The following is a 16,087-nucleotide window of genomic DNA, read 5'->3' on the forward strand; positions in this document are numbered from 1 at the left end:
GGACCTACAAGGTCTTGCTCATGTAAATTCAAAATACGCATTAATATCAGAGAAGTCAATGTTTGTAAAAAAGCATTTTGCTCGCTGCTTGGTATTGGGAAATCTAGAGTGGACAGGTTAATCAAAAAAGTAAAAATAAATGAATTTAGTCCCGTAGATTTACGCGGTAAACACATGAACCGTCCAAATAAGATACCCGAAGATTTAATTTTTAAAATACATTCACACATTGCCAGTTTTCCGAAAAGATCATCACATTACAGTAGGAGTGATAATTCTAACACACAATACTTGTCTTCAGATCTTAATATTTCTAAAATGTACAAATTGTTTTTGCAATTGCATGATAAAGATACATATGATAAATTAGAAAATGGTGATTTAACATGCAAACCTATCGTAAAATATAAATATTATGAAAAATATACTAAAGAAAACTTTAATTTATCCTTCGGCTATCCTAGGACAGATACCTGCCAAACGTGTGATAGGTTGAAAGTCCTAGTTGAGCATGAAATCGACTCAGAAATAAAACAACAGTTGGAAGGTGAAAAAGAAGTTCACTTACGTAAAGCAGAGGTTTTTTACACTAATCTAAAGTTATATTGTGAAAAGGCTAAAGCAGATGAATTTGTAGAAACATTAACTTTTGATTTTGAGCAAAATTTTCCACTCCCACATATCCCGAGTGGCGATGTGTATTATAAACGCCAACTGTGGTCATATAATTTCTGTATATTCTCGGGTAAAACAGGAAAATCGTATCACTTTATGTACGACGAAACAATTGCAAAAAAAGGGAAAAATGATGTCATTAGTTTTATAAACTATTTTTTGAAAAATCTCATATCGCCTAATGTTAAAGAAATATACCTTTTTTCCGACAACTGCAGTGGTCAGAATAAGAACAATGCATTGTTTCAATATTTATATACTGTTGTGAAATCAAATTTATATGGGATAAAGCAGATAATACATAGGTACCCGGAGCCAGGGCACAGTTTTTTACCTAATGATCGATGCTTCGGACGAATAGAAAAAAATAGAAAACGTTTAGAACGAGTTTATTTGTCTGAAACATATCATGAACTAGTTCGCAATACGTCGAAAAACTTTAAAGTGATTAAAGTTACACAAGATATAATTTTTAACTTTTCTGACAATTTAAAAACTATATTTAAAAAAACTGTATCTGGTGTTGACAAAAATAGCAAATTTTCCATTATGGCTTACAGATATATGGAGTATAACTCAGAAGGTCTATATTGCAGTATATCAGGTCATTCTACTGCGAAAGAAAAATTTGTACTTGAAAAAAAAGGACAAAAAGTAAAATTACCAGAAAATTTACCAAAATTATACAATTCAGTGTTAGGAATAAAGTCAGCAAAGTATACTGATGTTCAACTCTTAGCATCAAAATATGTCCCACCAGATTGTATTTGGTTTTATAGAAATCTAGTTGAAGAAAATACCAACAGTGATGATTTATTATGTATGTCAGGTGATGATGATTAAAATATAATTTTTTTGTTTTTGTTATGTACTTAATATTATTTAAAAAAATTGTTATTAATTACTAACTCTATATTATTTATGTTTGTAATACAATATTTTAGAGTATAAAATAATAATATGTTTGCTCAAAGTTATCAAGTTGATGAATTTATTAATATTATTACATTTTGTTTTGTTTGGTTTTTTGTTATTTACATTATATTTTTAAAAAATGTTAATAATTATTACTTTTTATATTTTATTATGTTTATTATACAATATTTTAGAGTACAAAATAATAATATGTTTGCTCAAAGTTATCAAGTTGAATTTATTAAAATTATTACATTTTGTTTTGTTTGGTTTTTTGTTATGCACTTAATATTTAAAAAAATTGTTATTAATTACTAATTATATAATATTTTACAGTAAAAATAATAATATGTTTGCTCAAAGTTATCAAGTTGAATTTATTAAAATTATTACATTTTGTTTTGTTTGGTTTTTTGTTATTTACATAAAATTTAAAAAAAATGTTAATAATAGTTATTATAGGTGGGTAAACATTTAAATGGTACAAGTTATGAAGAGTAAAAACATAAATATTTTTACATTCAAGGTAGGAATTTAGTTTTATTATGTTATATTATTTTTGAATAGATGAAAAAGAATGTAATATTGAACATAATATTTTGAAATAAATCATTTATTGAATATTGTACTTGCAAATTTCTATTCTTTCTCCCTTAATTTACTACATTTCACTATGTTTAAGAAAATGAAACTAAGTTTGATATAATTAGAGTTAATAATATTAAAATATAATTATATATATAAATTTGAACAAAAATTTCTGGGGAAAAACCAAGGTAACTCCAAAAATGTTAGGTTAGTATTAGATCTAATTTCAAATCAAAAACGAAAATCGTATCACCTACTGTGGCATATTTTTCATCGTGGTCTTACATATCTAAATTGATATCAACATTAGTTTTATCTTAAACTCAATATTTTTAAAATGGTTTTTTATGGCTCCTGAACAATTACTAAAAATGGAGCTGTCTGGTTTTTGCACGGACGCCTTCATTTGTATTACCTACTGTTTACTAATAATTGTTATTTTTGTTAACAATATAAGTAATTATAATAAGGTAGTACCTGTAATTTATATCCTAGTATTTTTGACAATGTTTCCTTATTTCATATTTCATAATTCATAAAACATTACAATTTAGTTATATCCCAAATTTACGTAGATTAGTATAAATACATACTGCATAGGTTAATTAACAGTTTTGTCTAATACTATAAAACAGAGAACTGAAAAAGTGAGAAATAATAAAATATAGGTAAGTACTAAGTAATACAATGATATAAATAAATGTCTATAATATAATAATATGTATTATACTGTTATGGGCTACGAGATATACTAATAATATAAATATATCATAATATAATATTTAATATTGCTATAGGTGTTAGCAATAGTAATATAAATATATATGTGATCTAATAATTATAATGTATATGAAATATTAGATTCATATTTTGTAAAAACATCATAATAAATCAAAATAGTAGTTGTTAGGCGAGTAGACATTACACGAGCATGCACAAATCATATGATAAATATACTGGAGATACTCGGCTTGCATTATTAAAAGACCTTTCTTCGAAATTAACAAAACAAAAAAATGTATTTTTAAAAAAAAACAAGTTAACGAACGTGACAATTTAATAGCTTCTTATGAAGTGTGTTTGGAATTGGTCAAACAAAAAAAAAAGGGTTTAAAGACGGCGAATTAATTAAACGTTGTGCAATAAAAATGGCAAATGCTTTTGGAAACAAAGAAATGGCAAGTAAATTTGAAACAGTATCACTTTCACATCAAACTGTTAGCAGAAGAGTTAATGAAATGAGTGATCATGTATCTGGAATGCTTCGTAATATAATACAGAATTGTAAGTACTATTCTTAAGCATTAGATGAAAGTAATGATATTTCCAATAACAGTCAATTAATCTTTTTTATTCGAACAATTGATAAAGATTTTAATATACATGAAGAACTACTTAAAATAAAACCGTTAATTACTGGAACTAGGGGTGTAGATATATTTGAAGCATTGAAAAAAATTATTTCAGATTTTGGTTCATTTGACAATTGCACTGGTATTATCATTGATGGTGCTCAAGCTATGGTTGGGATACATCGTCGAACGGAACGTCTTGACCGCCGATACCGTGAACCGGTCCGACGACCGGAGCTTTAGTTTTTACCACCGCACTAGTTACGACGGACCGTCTCTGCAACATCTTTTCATGAGTGTGCCATTTTTGTTCTTAGAAATTCTAACGAATTCTCACCTTAGTTTTATTGTGATTAACCTCATTTTTTACATCAATAAAAACTACTTACTTTCGTATTTACAATATACTTGTGTCTTCTTTTCTTTAATAATATTTCCCCGTCATCACACTCCACTCCACCTGTTCAGGATACCACCAGGTACCGCATCAAATTTGGCTCCCCGAACTGAAATCACCGGTAAGTGAAACACTATTAAACTTACCCCATACTAACACCATCGTTTCCACATTGTGCAACTTGCGAATCTTTCCCCGAAGACCATACGACAAAAACGTGGTTTGCAGGCTATTACGGAAAAACCAGCGTTATGTAACATAGTCAGATAGTACGTAATGATAGCCGCGCCACCTGATTTACGGACGCACCGAAATCTATATTTCATGTTGTAAGTAATATAATATGATCTAAAACATTATCACCCGATCAACTAAGACCAGCGGATCCCCTGGCTCCCGATAACCCAAGCTCGCTTGAGCTTTCAGCTCTGACCAGAGGTCAACGATTAGTGATATTATCTAATTTTATGTATGTAAACGCCTTTACACCTAAAAAAATTCAACCATTTAACACCGATTTGTTATCCTACACAAATACAAAATTCGTATATTTAGAATACACTATAAAAAGAACAGTCACAAATCTCTATGAAGACCTAACCAAAAAACAGTGCAATCTAGAGAGACAACTTCTTTTACCAAATTTAACACTTGTCTCTTATAGTTTATCTGAATTTGCATACACCATTGGCGACGGACCAGGATTCATAGCCATCAAAAATGGTGAGATTATTTACTTACAAAAATGTAAACCCGTAAATGTAGAAATTTCAGTACAAACTTCATGCTTCAATGAACTTCCAGTATCATATAATAACAAGACTCTTTTCATGACACCAAAAACTCATATATTACAAACTTATGGCACTAAAATGGATTTTAAAGATTATTTACCTCTCGCATTTCAAAAAAAAAGGAAAATTATTCTTCCTCACACCACAACCGCATAAGGCGAATAACCCGCAAACATTAAAACCAGACACCACTGACACGGTACGCAACGGTCGTCAGTACAAAATACAGACACCGCAGCGACCGGTCTTCACTATCGCCACCACCAACACGGGTAAAATCACGATATTGTCAACTCTCCCAGCAACGTCGTAAAGGCCTAGGCGGGACGGGAAGACAAGTCGTGCGAGACGAGTACCGGTCCACGCAACGACTTCACTTTATTTTTATCTTCCACGCCCGAAGGTGCTATTATAAGCCGGTAAAGCTAGCGAAGCAGGTCGGAAAAGGTGTTTTACTCACCGACCAACAACCTCCGCGAAAATTACACGTGTCCTGCCTAAAACGCGCGCTGAACAAATGAATAAAATACGAAAAAAATTACTATAGAAAGTTTTTTTTTTTTTGTCTCTTTGTTTACCTAGTTCAGTGACCATGAGCGAGCAAAACCAGACTTAAGGGTGGCAACAGGTGGCAGACCTTATCAGGCGTCTTGGGTTGGTGGCCAGAGACGATAATGCGCCGCGGACGGCAGCACAAGTGGCTTGCATGTCCACGTCACAACTGCTCTGGGATCCGGTACGGGCGGCAATCTACCGCCGTGGTTGGGAAGAGAGGACTGCGGACATCCAAAGGACGCTTCAACGGCCTTTACAGTCAAACGCGCGACGTCCGATCCACGCCCACCACCACCACCACCATCAGCACCAAGACCTGGACACTCGCCGGCGGTGCGACCACAGCAACAGCCAACCACCGTCACGGCGAGCGGACCGAGCCGGGCGGAACCAAGGGTACCACCACCAACACCCAAGGTTCTCAGGGCGGCCCCTCCACCACAGCGAGGACCCGTAAAAAGTTCCTACAGCTGAAAGAAAAGAAGAAAGCTAGGGAGCAATTGGCAAGTCAGCAACACCGACTAGCCAAGGCCCCTATGCCGACTTCGATTCCGGCAGCCGCTTGCTGCAATCCGTCGAACCTAACGCAGGTGGAAACGATGGAGGTGGACGAACCTGCACCCAAGAGCGAGAAATTCGAGAAGCAGCCAACCAGGAGCAACCCTGCCAGAATGCGGACTTGGAAGACCTTTTCGAGGACGCCTGGCTGGCTGCTCTAGGTCTATCGTTGGAGGAGTTGTCAGAGACGGTGTGTGAAAACCCGTACTACACCCCGGCGACGTCAACAAGCAAAATCATCTAATGTTTCCTCAGGAATCTGAGACAGTACAAAGAAATTTAATTAGACAAACATTAGGTCATAATGTAATAGATCAGAGCATTAATGTGAAAAATGTAATCGATGAACAAACCTTAAGCAAATTAGTCCATCAGGAAATATATAACATATGGGACTGGTTCACAAGTTTTGAAAATTCTTGCAATTTATAAACGGATCAAATATTGTTCGACCGGTAATTGTTTTTTTGGAGGTCACAAGTCACACCTCAGTTTACACTTCCCGGGTTCGGGAAGCCCTGGTAACTTTCAAAACGCCAAAAAATGAAGAATCTGAGGAAAATCTTAGCTGCATGTTTAGTGTTGTCGCACGAAGCACGCTCGTAAAAAGCAAAAATCCAAAAATGAACGGAAGACAACCGAAGATAAAGGGCCAACTGAATTAATCGAAGTCAGTAGATACGTAGATAAACTCACGTCCGTCGACATCTGCATCACCGACCAACTTTGTCAAACGGAAGAGGAAGACGGCAGTTGCGGCGAGTTCTGTACAGCGACGGGCGCGACGTGATTGCCGTCGGTCACGAAGTGGTCGGACGCTATTACACCAATTTATACAATAACCCTAAGGACGTTTGGGAACTGTACTCGGAGAACGTCCAATACTCATAAACGAACGAGGACGGCTCGAGAACCGTGGCCACAGGCCGACCGGAATTACGCGAGCTATGCAAAGCGGCTGGTGCTAGTGGCAACATCGGGGACGGCCAGTCCGTGTTCGTTCCGTCAATCCACACCGTTCGGTTGGCGACAGGCCAGTATTTGGTGACGGCGACCACCGAACGACACGAACAATCTTTCGTAGTTCGCGTAGATGCGCGCGGCGCGCCCACGGTAGTCGCGTCCATCGTGCAGCACGCGTGTATCGCGCCACAACCGTCGTCCCGTCTGCAGCCGCAGACCCAGCGATCAAAGCCGTCGAACGAACATAAACTTTTTGTCGGACACTTACTACCACAACGTCCGAGGATTTATCCGGGACGTTTGGCCGATTAGGTACGGTATTAAGTGTCTGCATTAAGATGTTATGATATTCACATTATTACGCCACTCGGCTTCATAATCTAATATCATCATAATATTGTCAACTAATAAAATACCAATGTCTAACAAACAACTGTGTTTATTAACAACAGTTTCACAAGTCAAAATCCATGACATCCTACATACCTAGCCAATTTTTAATTAGATCTCAAAGCCAACATATTAAAAACCAATAACTATTTGTACCTTTAAACTTCAAAAATTATATAACACTCAATACCACTTAATAATTATACATATACATATTAATTACTTAAATCTGTATCAAATAAGATGTTTTTATTACTTCATAAAAACATATGATAAAAACTTATTATGGAACAAAACAAGGTCAAAAGGTCAATACTATAAGTAAAACCCCCTTTTTTCATTTTATCCCAGTCTGTCTCCATCATACAACCAGTTCAGTGCAACTAATACACCGTCTTATTCTATTAGCCAAAAAAGCTTAAATAATTTAACTTCATCATCGACCTTTTTATCTTGCTGTGAAATAGTAAATTACTGTTCAAAATCAAACTACAACTGTTTTGATTTTATTTAAACATCTCCCATAATACCAAGGTATCCTTTCAGATTCTATCATATCATCTACAACGAAGTATCAGGGAAGAGAATATATTAATATACAACAATATATCCAGGGTAACAGGATCATCATTGAGTAAGACAATAAGACTCTGATACAATATCTAAAAGTGTGTTATGGGCTAAGACATATGTTAATAATATAAGTATATCCCAGTTCCCTATCGTACCCACATCATCACGAAGTACGTCTCTATAGGAGCGATGACTTGCTTCTCAGCTCCCATACTGAACGTCCTTACTACACTTTTGATCCTAACCACGATATTTACTACTTACTACACTTCTGGTCTTGCCTTTTTCGTTCTGTCGCACTTCGTACTTCCAACTTTGTTTTTAATTGTTTTATAGTCTACAAACATGATGAACATCGAGGAAGAAATCGGTTTTCCCATTCATTTATTGGATCATGATTATTTTAGGCCAAGTTTATATGAGAACAACCACATTGAAGAACTGGACGAAGAACAAGGAGTAATCGAAGAAGAAGTACTTAAAGATTAAGTTTTAGCTGAAGAAAACCCTTTTAATTAGGTACCACTAACCTACAGAATGATTCCAGGTATTCATCATGAATCAAGGATTTATGTGGATAATTTAGGTTTCTAGTTTTATAAACGTGAAACCACAATCAACCGTGTGTATTTGGTATGTGAGCGTCAAAAAAATAGGTATCATGAATAATTGCTCTTGTATAGCATCAATGAGTACAGAACTGATTGACAATAGGATAAAAGTTCGACATCAACATAACCATGGACCTCTACTGATATAGATTTACATATACCTTTCCTAAGAGAAGCAATTGGTGCAAGAGGCATTGATCCTGAAAACATGTCTGTATCAGTTAGGACTGCATACAACAATGCCATTGTTCAGTAGGTTGTTGATTTAATGATTTAATATATAATTTTATTATTTGTTTTTTAAGTAGTAGGTATTTGCCTACTTCCATATGTTTATATTTGCAATTGAGCTACTAAGAACTGTGTATTATAGTTATGCTATGATAAAAATGTTAAGCCTTACTATGGTTAAATTAATACAATAATACACTTGGTTCTCTAATTTTAGTTATATTTTTATTATATTGTATGCTTTATATAAAAATAAATCAAGCCGGTATAAGTTATGTAATTATGTACCTTTTATTGTACAATAATAATTATTTATTGTCAATTACTATTATAAATCATAATACACCTAAAATATATACTTTCAGTTTTGAATTTATAAGTATTTAATTCCTTATATTCTCATTGCAAATGCCTTTTACTAAAATAGTTTAAGATTTTTTAACTTAGTATGAATATTGTTATATTTATACTTAGGTATCATCTTTTTTCAGATATCCAGAAGCTGCTAACAATTATACATTTTTGCAGGAATAACAAGATGGAAGAGGTCACGTCAACCAAATGGCGGACACATACTTGAGAACATCCATGAGCTTGCTGAAACATTGATCCTACCAGAGAATGCTGCAACAGTCATACCCTTCAAATACCACCATCTGCATTTTTCCAACAAGAATTAGTGGTAAATGGAACAAGCGGAGGAATTAATTTTGCAAACCTGGATGCAATTAGAAGATATCGAGAAGATTGGCCACAGATACAACACAGCAGTTGGAATTGATGGAACATTCAAAATTGTTCCCGCTGCCCCGGTAGACTTGAAAAGTTTTCTGACTTTTCAAGTGGTATTTAAAGATGTATCTTTCCCAATGGTGTATGTTCTTCTAAGAGGTCGGACAGAAGAAACATACATAACATTATTTAATATTATTCAGAAAATTTTGCCTCTTAGCTATAACTTAGTTCGGTTTGTTACAGATTTTGAAAAAGGACTTATGAATGCAGTTCAACGATCATTTCCAGAAAGCAGATTGGGGTGTTGCTGGTTTCATTATACCAAATCAATTGTACGGTATTGTCATTGTAAATTAAAAGGTGTTTTGAATTTAGTCAAGAGGAATCCTGTTGCATCTCGTTTTTTCAGAATATATCTTGGAAGTCTAGACGTTGGTAGATGAAAATTTTTTATTACATTTTAGATGCATCTATAGTAAATAGTTATATTTTGTATAACGTAACTAGTGATCAAAATTAGTCAAAAATGAATCTGGGGTTTGAATTGAAAAAATTCCTAAGTGTCTAGAACGGCCGTCCGGCAGCTAAGTATGGGATTTACCGACGGGTTGCTTAGCAAGGTGATGGTAAGACGAATATTTTTTGAACTTTATGTCCTGGACACCGTAATTCGTAGTTGTTAACTTTGAAACTTTTACACCGAATAGCCGATATGTATACCAATCGATAGTTTCGATAAATTATAATTATCCTTATTTTTGTTCTCAAAAATTCCACAATTGCGTATTTACGGTGGGGGGGATACAGGGGTCTGGATGATAAGGGCAATAGGTATATACTAATCATAGTTTATATAAATTATTTAGTTATGTATACACTGACAAACTGTGGAAGTGTTGACCCCCATAAAAATTTTGAAAAATAATTGTTTTAAATTATTTGTTTTAACCTTGTAAGTGACACTGCTCGTCAATATGACATACAACAGTCATATGAATATCGACTGATGATACGTTGCCCATTTTGTAATCAAGAATTTATATTTAAATCTACATTACAATTTCACATTTTTCATCATCATTGTACCGCTCTTCTATGCCCATCAATTAGAGTACGCCGTCGGGAAGTAAACAATGCATTATATTCTAATTTTCATTTATTTATATAATATCAATTTTATTTTAAAAGGATGTAATGATGATTGCATCCGCAGTTCAAAGATTCACTGTGAGAGGGGCAACAACAAATGTATGCTTAATGAATTATATATGCAGCTATGGGGCACGTATTAATTTAAAAGAATTAAATGAATTTTTGATTGTTGATATTTTGTAATCGGGCTCGTTACACTTATTTGATGCACCACTGAAAATTTCATCCCATTCCAAGAAGCTTGGAAAAATGAGCTTTGCCCCCCCCCCCCTATGGGCTTGCGGAGTAGTTTTTTAGCAATTTTACAGAAAATAAGTGTAATGATGTGCTCTAAGCAATCATAATTAAATATTTATATAATAAAATTATCACCTTTAACTATAAGTATTTTATCAATATGACAAATATCAAATATTTAATTACTGTATAACCTTTAACTATAAGTCATCTATTAAGATAATCATGTAAAACAATAAAATGACCTTTAGTCGGATCAAACACACACACAAGACACCCGATATAAGAGGGCCGGTCACCAACGGTCCAGGCGCAGTGCTTTCCCATCTTTTTGTGTAAATGATCATAAGCGAGTGTAAAAGACTACGCAGATCATATACACGAAAAGACATAAGTGTTAAAATAAATTTATGTTAAAGTCAAATGTATTCAATGGTTCATGTGTAAAAGAAAAGTTTTAATAAAAATAATAAGTGTATTCAAGAGAAAAAAGTCTTATAATTAATCAACGTGCACTGGTCACCTTATTCACAACAGCATTAACAAAGAAGTCATTGCCAAGAGAAGAAAGGTAATGTAATGATTTATAATTGATCTCTAAAGGTGTATAATCAGAAACTCTGATAAATATTACCCCTTCATTTCCAATATCCTTTTTAAATCATAACATCAGTTAGAGAGGATACACGTTGAGTATGAAAAGTTTATTTTCATTTTTGACCCCCTTATTCTGCAATATATCTAATATTATTTTTTTATCTACCATAGACAACGATGTCCGATCAACCTAGGTGGTTCTTCTGTTTCCGCCGCCGAACCCTCTTCCACCGGTTCTAGCGTTTTTTTCGACGTCACCGTTAGTATACGATTATTATTATAAAAAGTTTGGCGTAAAAATTATTGATTATTGGGGGGGTTTGGGGGGGGAAGGGTAGTTATATTAGGTTTTCAAGTTTTTGTAATGTTTAGTGCTGTAATTGTAATTTTTAATTAATTTTTCAAGTTAACCGTGCTGGGGGTGGAGGATTTTGGCAAATTCAAGGTTGTTGAGGTGTCGACAGCGTCGTGTACGGGTTTTCGGTCGCTTTCGGCGTACAAACCCAGCACGCCTGTCAAGTTAGCTTCACAGGAAATTGTTTTCCATGTCGAAACGCGAAGCTGTTGAAAGGGTTGTTTGGTGTGTCTCGCAAGAGTAAGTATGGATGCTAAATGTAGTTTGATTTCAACAGGGTTATGCATTTGTTTTAATTTTATAGCATACACTCACGTCGAGTTCACCCTTGGTGGAGAGCCAGCCATCAGGGTGCTCGTGAGCACACCCACAAGCCGAGACGTTGCGACGGCGCTTCTGAGGAGCCCTCATCCGATGAGGAATCGGATGTGGACGGGCTGGTCCAGTACGATTATAGGATGTACTGGGAACAGCTTTGATGAGATTGTCCATCTCCTCAAAGAGCCGTCGGAAGGGGTCGGGCAATCCCGCCACAAATAGGTGGCGCCTCCACCCCGCCGACTTGGCTAAGTTGGCGTCCGAGGTGGACAGGATGACCACCGAAGCAGGCACCTTCGGGAGTTATCTGTAAGTGTTGGCATGTGTTTTTCTCACTGTAATTAGATATTAATTTATTGAATGTTAGGTTTTATGTGGAGCTTCACGTCTACAGTTACCTCTAGATGATGCCATGGCAATCATAAGCCGTGTCGTACACCCATATCACCGTTCCATGATGATATGCCAATGCCATTTGGGCACCGAATTTACCCTGAAATCAAATGTTAGGACTGTGCTCGCTAACCGCGAGGCAGCCCTGCGAACGATGGAGGGGGTTAAATTCTTTCATGGATTCGGGGTGTACGACCACGGTTACTTTACTGCTAGGGGAGTAAAACAACCGCATCAAGTAATTTTTTGTTTTTCTATTAATCCTATAATATTGGTTTTTAATTGACTTTATTTTATGATTTAGAAACTGCTTCCAAATTGCCGTTATGAGCAGGCGTACAATCCCGCCGTGCATATGCTACGCCGAGGTCTCAATGAGAATTCTATCTTGACGTGGCTGTTGTTGGGCGGCAAAAATTGTAGGCAGAGCGCAATGACTTATTCGCTCTGTCGATAATTCTGCCGCCCAATTTATATCCGCGTTCAGATCTTTTTCGAGAGACTCGGTGTTGGGGTCGGATGTGAGAGTAGAATGCGTGGTCAGTGCCGACAATTGCGGCCAAGTACTCGCTCTCATGCCCACCTACGGCACGAGGATGGCGGAACTTTTTCTTTCCGAGGGGCTCCTTGTCCGCAGCAACAAAACTTGGCCGTTTTATATTAATGACACAATTATTAATTATTTAAACAGAATCGTGAATAACATTGAAATTCTTTCGACATGTCATTTTCACAATCGTGGAAGTTTATTGTCTGTTTATCATATTGTGTAGGTTAAGGTAAGGTGAGGTTATAATAACCGTTTTGTTGTTGTAGTTGTTAACTACCATATACGACCAGGAGATCGTACTACGGTTTTTTGCGTTTGGCGAAGCACGTTTCCTGGACTCAAAGCGTGTAGCAGCGATTTTTCCGACGCGGCAAGTTATTCCTGGGCACAGACGTAAAACTCGACGGGATGAAAACGGTTTCGTCCGGTTTGCGCCCAGCGAATGTGGCATTTTCAACCAGATATTGCCAAAAAAAATCTTTGGAAGAAATGTTCCAGTTGGGCCATTCGTTAGGAATGGGTGCTCTCGCATCATCCGCTACCGCGTTTACCATTAAACGGTTAGTGAGGGAGTATGGCCGTCAGAGTGATCTCCCTCTGCCATCACTTTCAATATCGGGGAACGGTCTGTTTGTCGGACGTGTTCAGGGCTTTCGCGTCTCCTACCGTGTACAGGATGGCCATCCTGTACACGGTATTGTCGTTGCCAAGCGTTATCGACGATGTTAAAGTAATACTCCATACAATGAGTTGTACGTGGAAACAATACCAGTGGTTTTGTTAAGGCCGTATACACATGGATCGTTGTATGTATACATTTATTCATTCTTTTTTTTCCGAATATTACACATTAATTATAATTTTGTGTTTTATAGATGTCACTGGATGTTTGTGAGGGAGAATGACCCTCGGGCCAAGATGGTCATTCAAACCCGGGCAGAAATACACGAGGCGGGAGTGTCGCACTCAGTAATGCGTTTAGACTGCATTTTTTTTCATATCTTGTGTACGGTAGAGTGGATTAGGCCTCCCGGGGATACCACTAAAAAAAACGTATCCCAAAGCTATACCCAATTGGGTGATGTGGAAAGTAGTGTTAAAAAATTCTAGTTTTTGAATTATCCTTAAATTTTTGTTTTACCAGATTGATTTCTTACTTTGGGAGGAAGAATTTTACAGCAAAATTAAGTTCCGGGAATGACGTAGGAACTGGTGTGCCAAAGTATCCTGTTGTCAGGGAATTCTTTGTCGATGCTGCCACCGGCTCACCCATATGTAAAATTTAATTTTTTTTGTTTTGAATTGTCTTTTATTTATATTTTATTTTTATGCTTTATAGTCAACGAAGGAACTCCGCCCCCACCGTGACCCAACACCTAGAATTGTGTTACAATTTAATCGCAAATGTAGGGGGAGGATGTGAAATGGCGACCAGTGGGTAATCTCGGTCAGTGACATCTCATGATAGCTAAAATTTAGATTTTTATGTTATTTGATGAGTATTGTTATCAAAACCTAATACCAGATGTCTGATAATGATAAAAATAATTTACCCACTAAAAGTTTGTTATCACTTTTTTTATCACTTTCGATGTAATATTTTTCAAATTTAATGTTTTTCAAGCACTATGTATTAGAAAAATATTTTCATATTGTATCTGTAAAAGAATAATAGGTTCCCATTTAAATTTCTAAAATTAACCCCCCAAAACCCCTCTAAAATATTTAAAAATGTTATAATATTTACAAATCATTATAGACGTTTCTAAATCAAAAAACTTTTGTATTACAATTGTTTCTTTATTTTGAATATCAATGTGTTAAAATAGCTGTAATATAAATTTTGAATCACCCTGTATATAAAAACGACTCCAATTATAATATAATTAAAAATTTAATATTCATCGATGAAACTATTACAAAATGCAATTTAAAGAATTTATGTGAGAAATGTAAAAAAAACGTAAAGGGTTAATATAGGATTTATCATACTCGTATACCCTAGGTCTCAACAATTTTTATATACTGATTTGCAGTGTTACGAGGTATGACAATAAAATAACGAGACTTTCTAAATATAACTTAAACTATTAACGTTATCTATAGAACGATTATTTAACACTTATCTAAAAAAAGTACAATAAACACTGATGAAATCGGTTAATGTTCTTTTACGTTAGTAGCCTTGTTATTAGTGCGAGTTCGACTATACTGCCGAAAAATGTTAGATTTAAAAATCGAACGTGTTAACATTAAATTTCTTGTTAAATTAAAAAAAAATGCCGCGGAATCAATTCGTATGTTATGGTGAAGAATGTTTATCAAAAGTTCGCGTTATTGAATAGCACAAACGGTATTGCATTGGAAGAGAGGACGTCGAAGACGATATGATCGTTCTGGACGTCCTACCACATATTCAACAAACGAAAACATTGAAAAAGTCGAAAAAATTATTCGGCAAGATCGTCGATAAGTGTTAGAGCTGTAGCAGAGATGGTAAATATTAATAGAGGAAGTGTTCGTAAAATTTTAGTTGATAATTTAAATAGGAAAAAGTGTGTGCTAAAATGGTCCCTAAAATTATTATAAAAATTATTTTTTTCTGCAGTTTAGTACTGATCTCAAGCAAATAATCATAAATCTGTACAAAGATAAAGTTAATTAACAACTCGAAAATCCCGCAAGACCTCGATTGAACTACAGACAAATAATTTTGAAAATTTCAAAAGCATCCGGTATTTATCAACGTACAATCCAAATAAATTTGTCCGAATATAAAAATAAAGATACTGTGTCATCGCTGAACAAAAAGAAAATAAGATCTAAAATTATTGAAATATTGGATGATTTTGACTAAAATGCAATAAGGCAAAAAATTCATAGTTTTTGGATCAATCGTGAAGTGCTCACGATTTCGAAGATATTGACTGCTATAAATGAAGATCAGACATAACCGAGTATGAAATGTTCATCAATTCAAAAAATATTGAAATAATAGCATTTTGTGTACATAAACGATGGATACGACAGTGATATTGATATTCTTGATGAAAACGACGATCAAAAAGATGAAGTAGAAATACTTTTAAAAACAATTTGAAAATGATATTTAAACATCAGGTACATTTAGTATTAATTTTGTTCAAAA

General features: G+C 35.1%; 1 protein-coding gene and 2 pseudogenes across 1 annotated transcript; all 3 read left to right on the forward strand.

The window, feature by feature from the left end:
- Nucleotides 1-8,108: 8,108 nt before the first annotated feature.
- LOC112592734 lies at nucleotides 8,109-9,780 on the forward strand (annotated as a pseudogene).
- A 2,628-nt stretch (nucleotides 9,781-12,408) lies between these two features.
- On the forward strand, nucleotides 12,409-13,448 carry LOC112592735 (the record flags this gene model as incomplete). The annotated part of the gene is made up of 4 exons (XM_025336889.1): nucleotides 12,409-12,627; nucleotides 12,694-12,788; nucleotides 12,877-13,144; nucleotides 13,206-13,448. Coding segments are annotated over exons 1-4 (825 nt in total), but the record flags the coding sequence as incomplete, so codon positions are not given.
- A 7-nt stretch (nucleotides 13,449-13,455) lies between these two features.
- LOC112592737 lies at nucleotides 13,456-14,140 on the forward strand (annotated as a pseudogene).
- The last annotated feature ends 1,947 nt before the right edge of the window (nucleotides 14,141-16,087 follow it).

The sequence above is a fragment of the Melanaphis sacchari genome, unplaced genomic scaffold (assembly GCF_002803265.2).
Source record: "Melanaphis sacchari strain LSU unplaced genomic scaffold, SCAv2.0 Contig188_pilon_pilon, whole genome shotgun sequence".
NCBI lineage: Eukaryota > Metazoa > Arthropoda > Insecta > Hemiptera > Aphididae > Melanaphis > Melanaphis sacchari.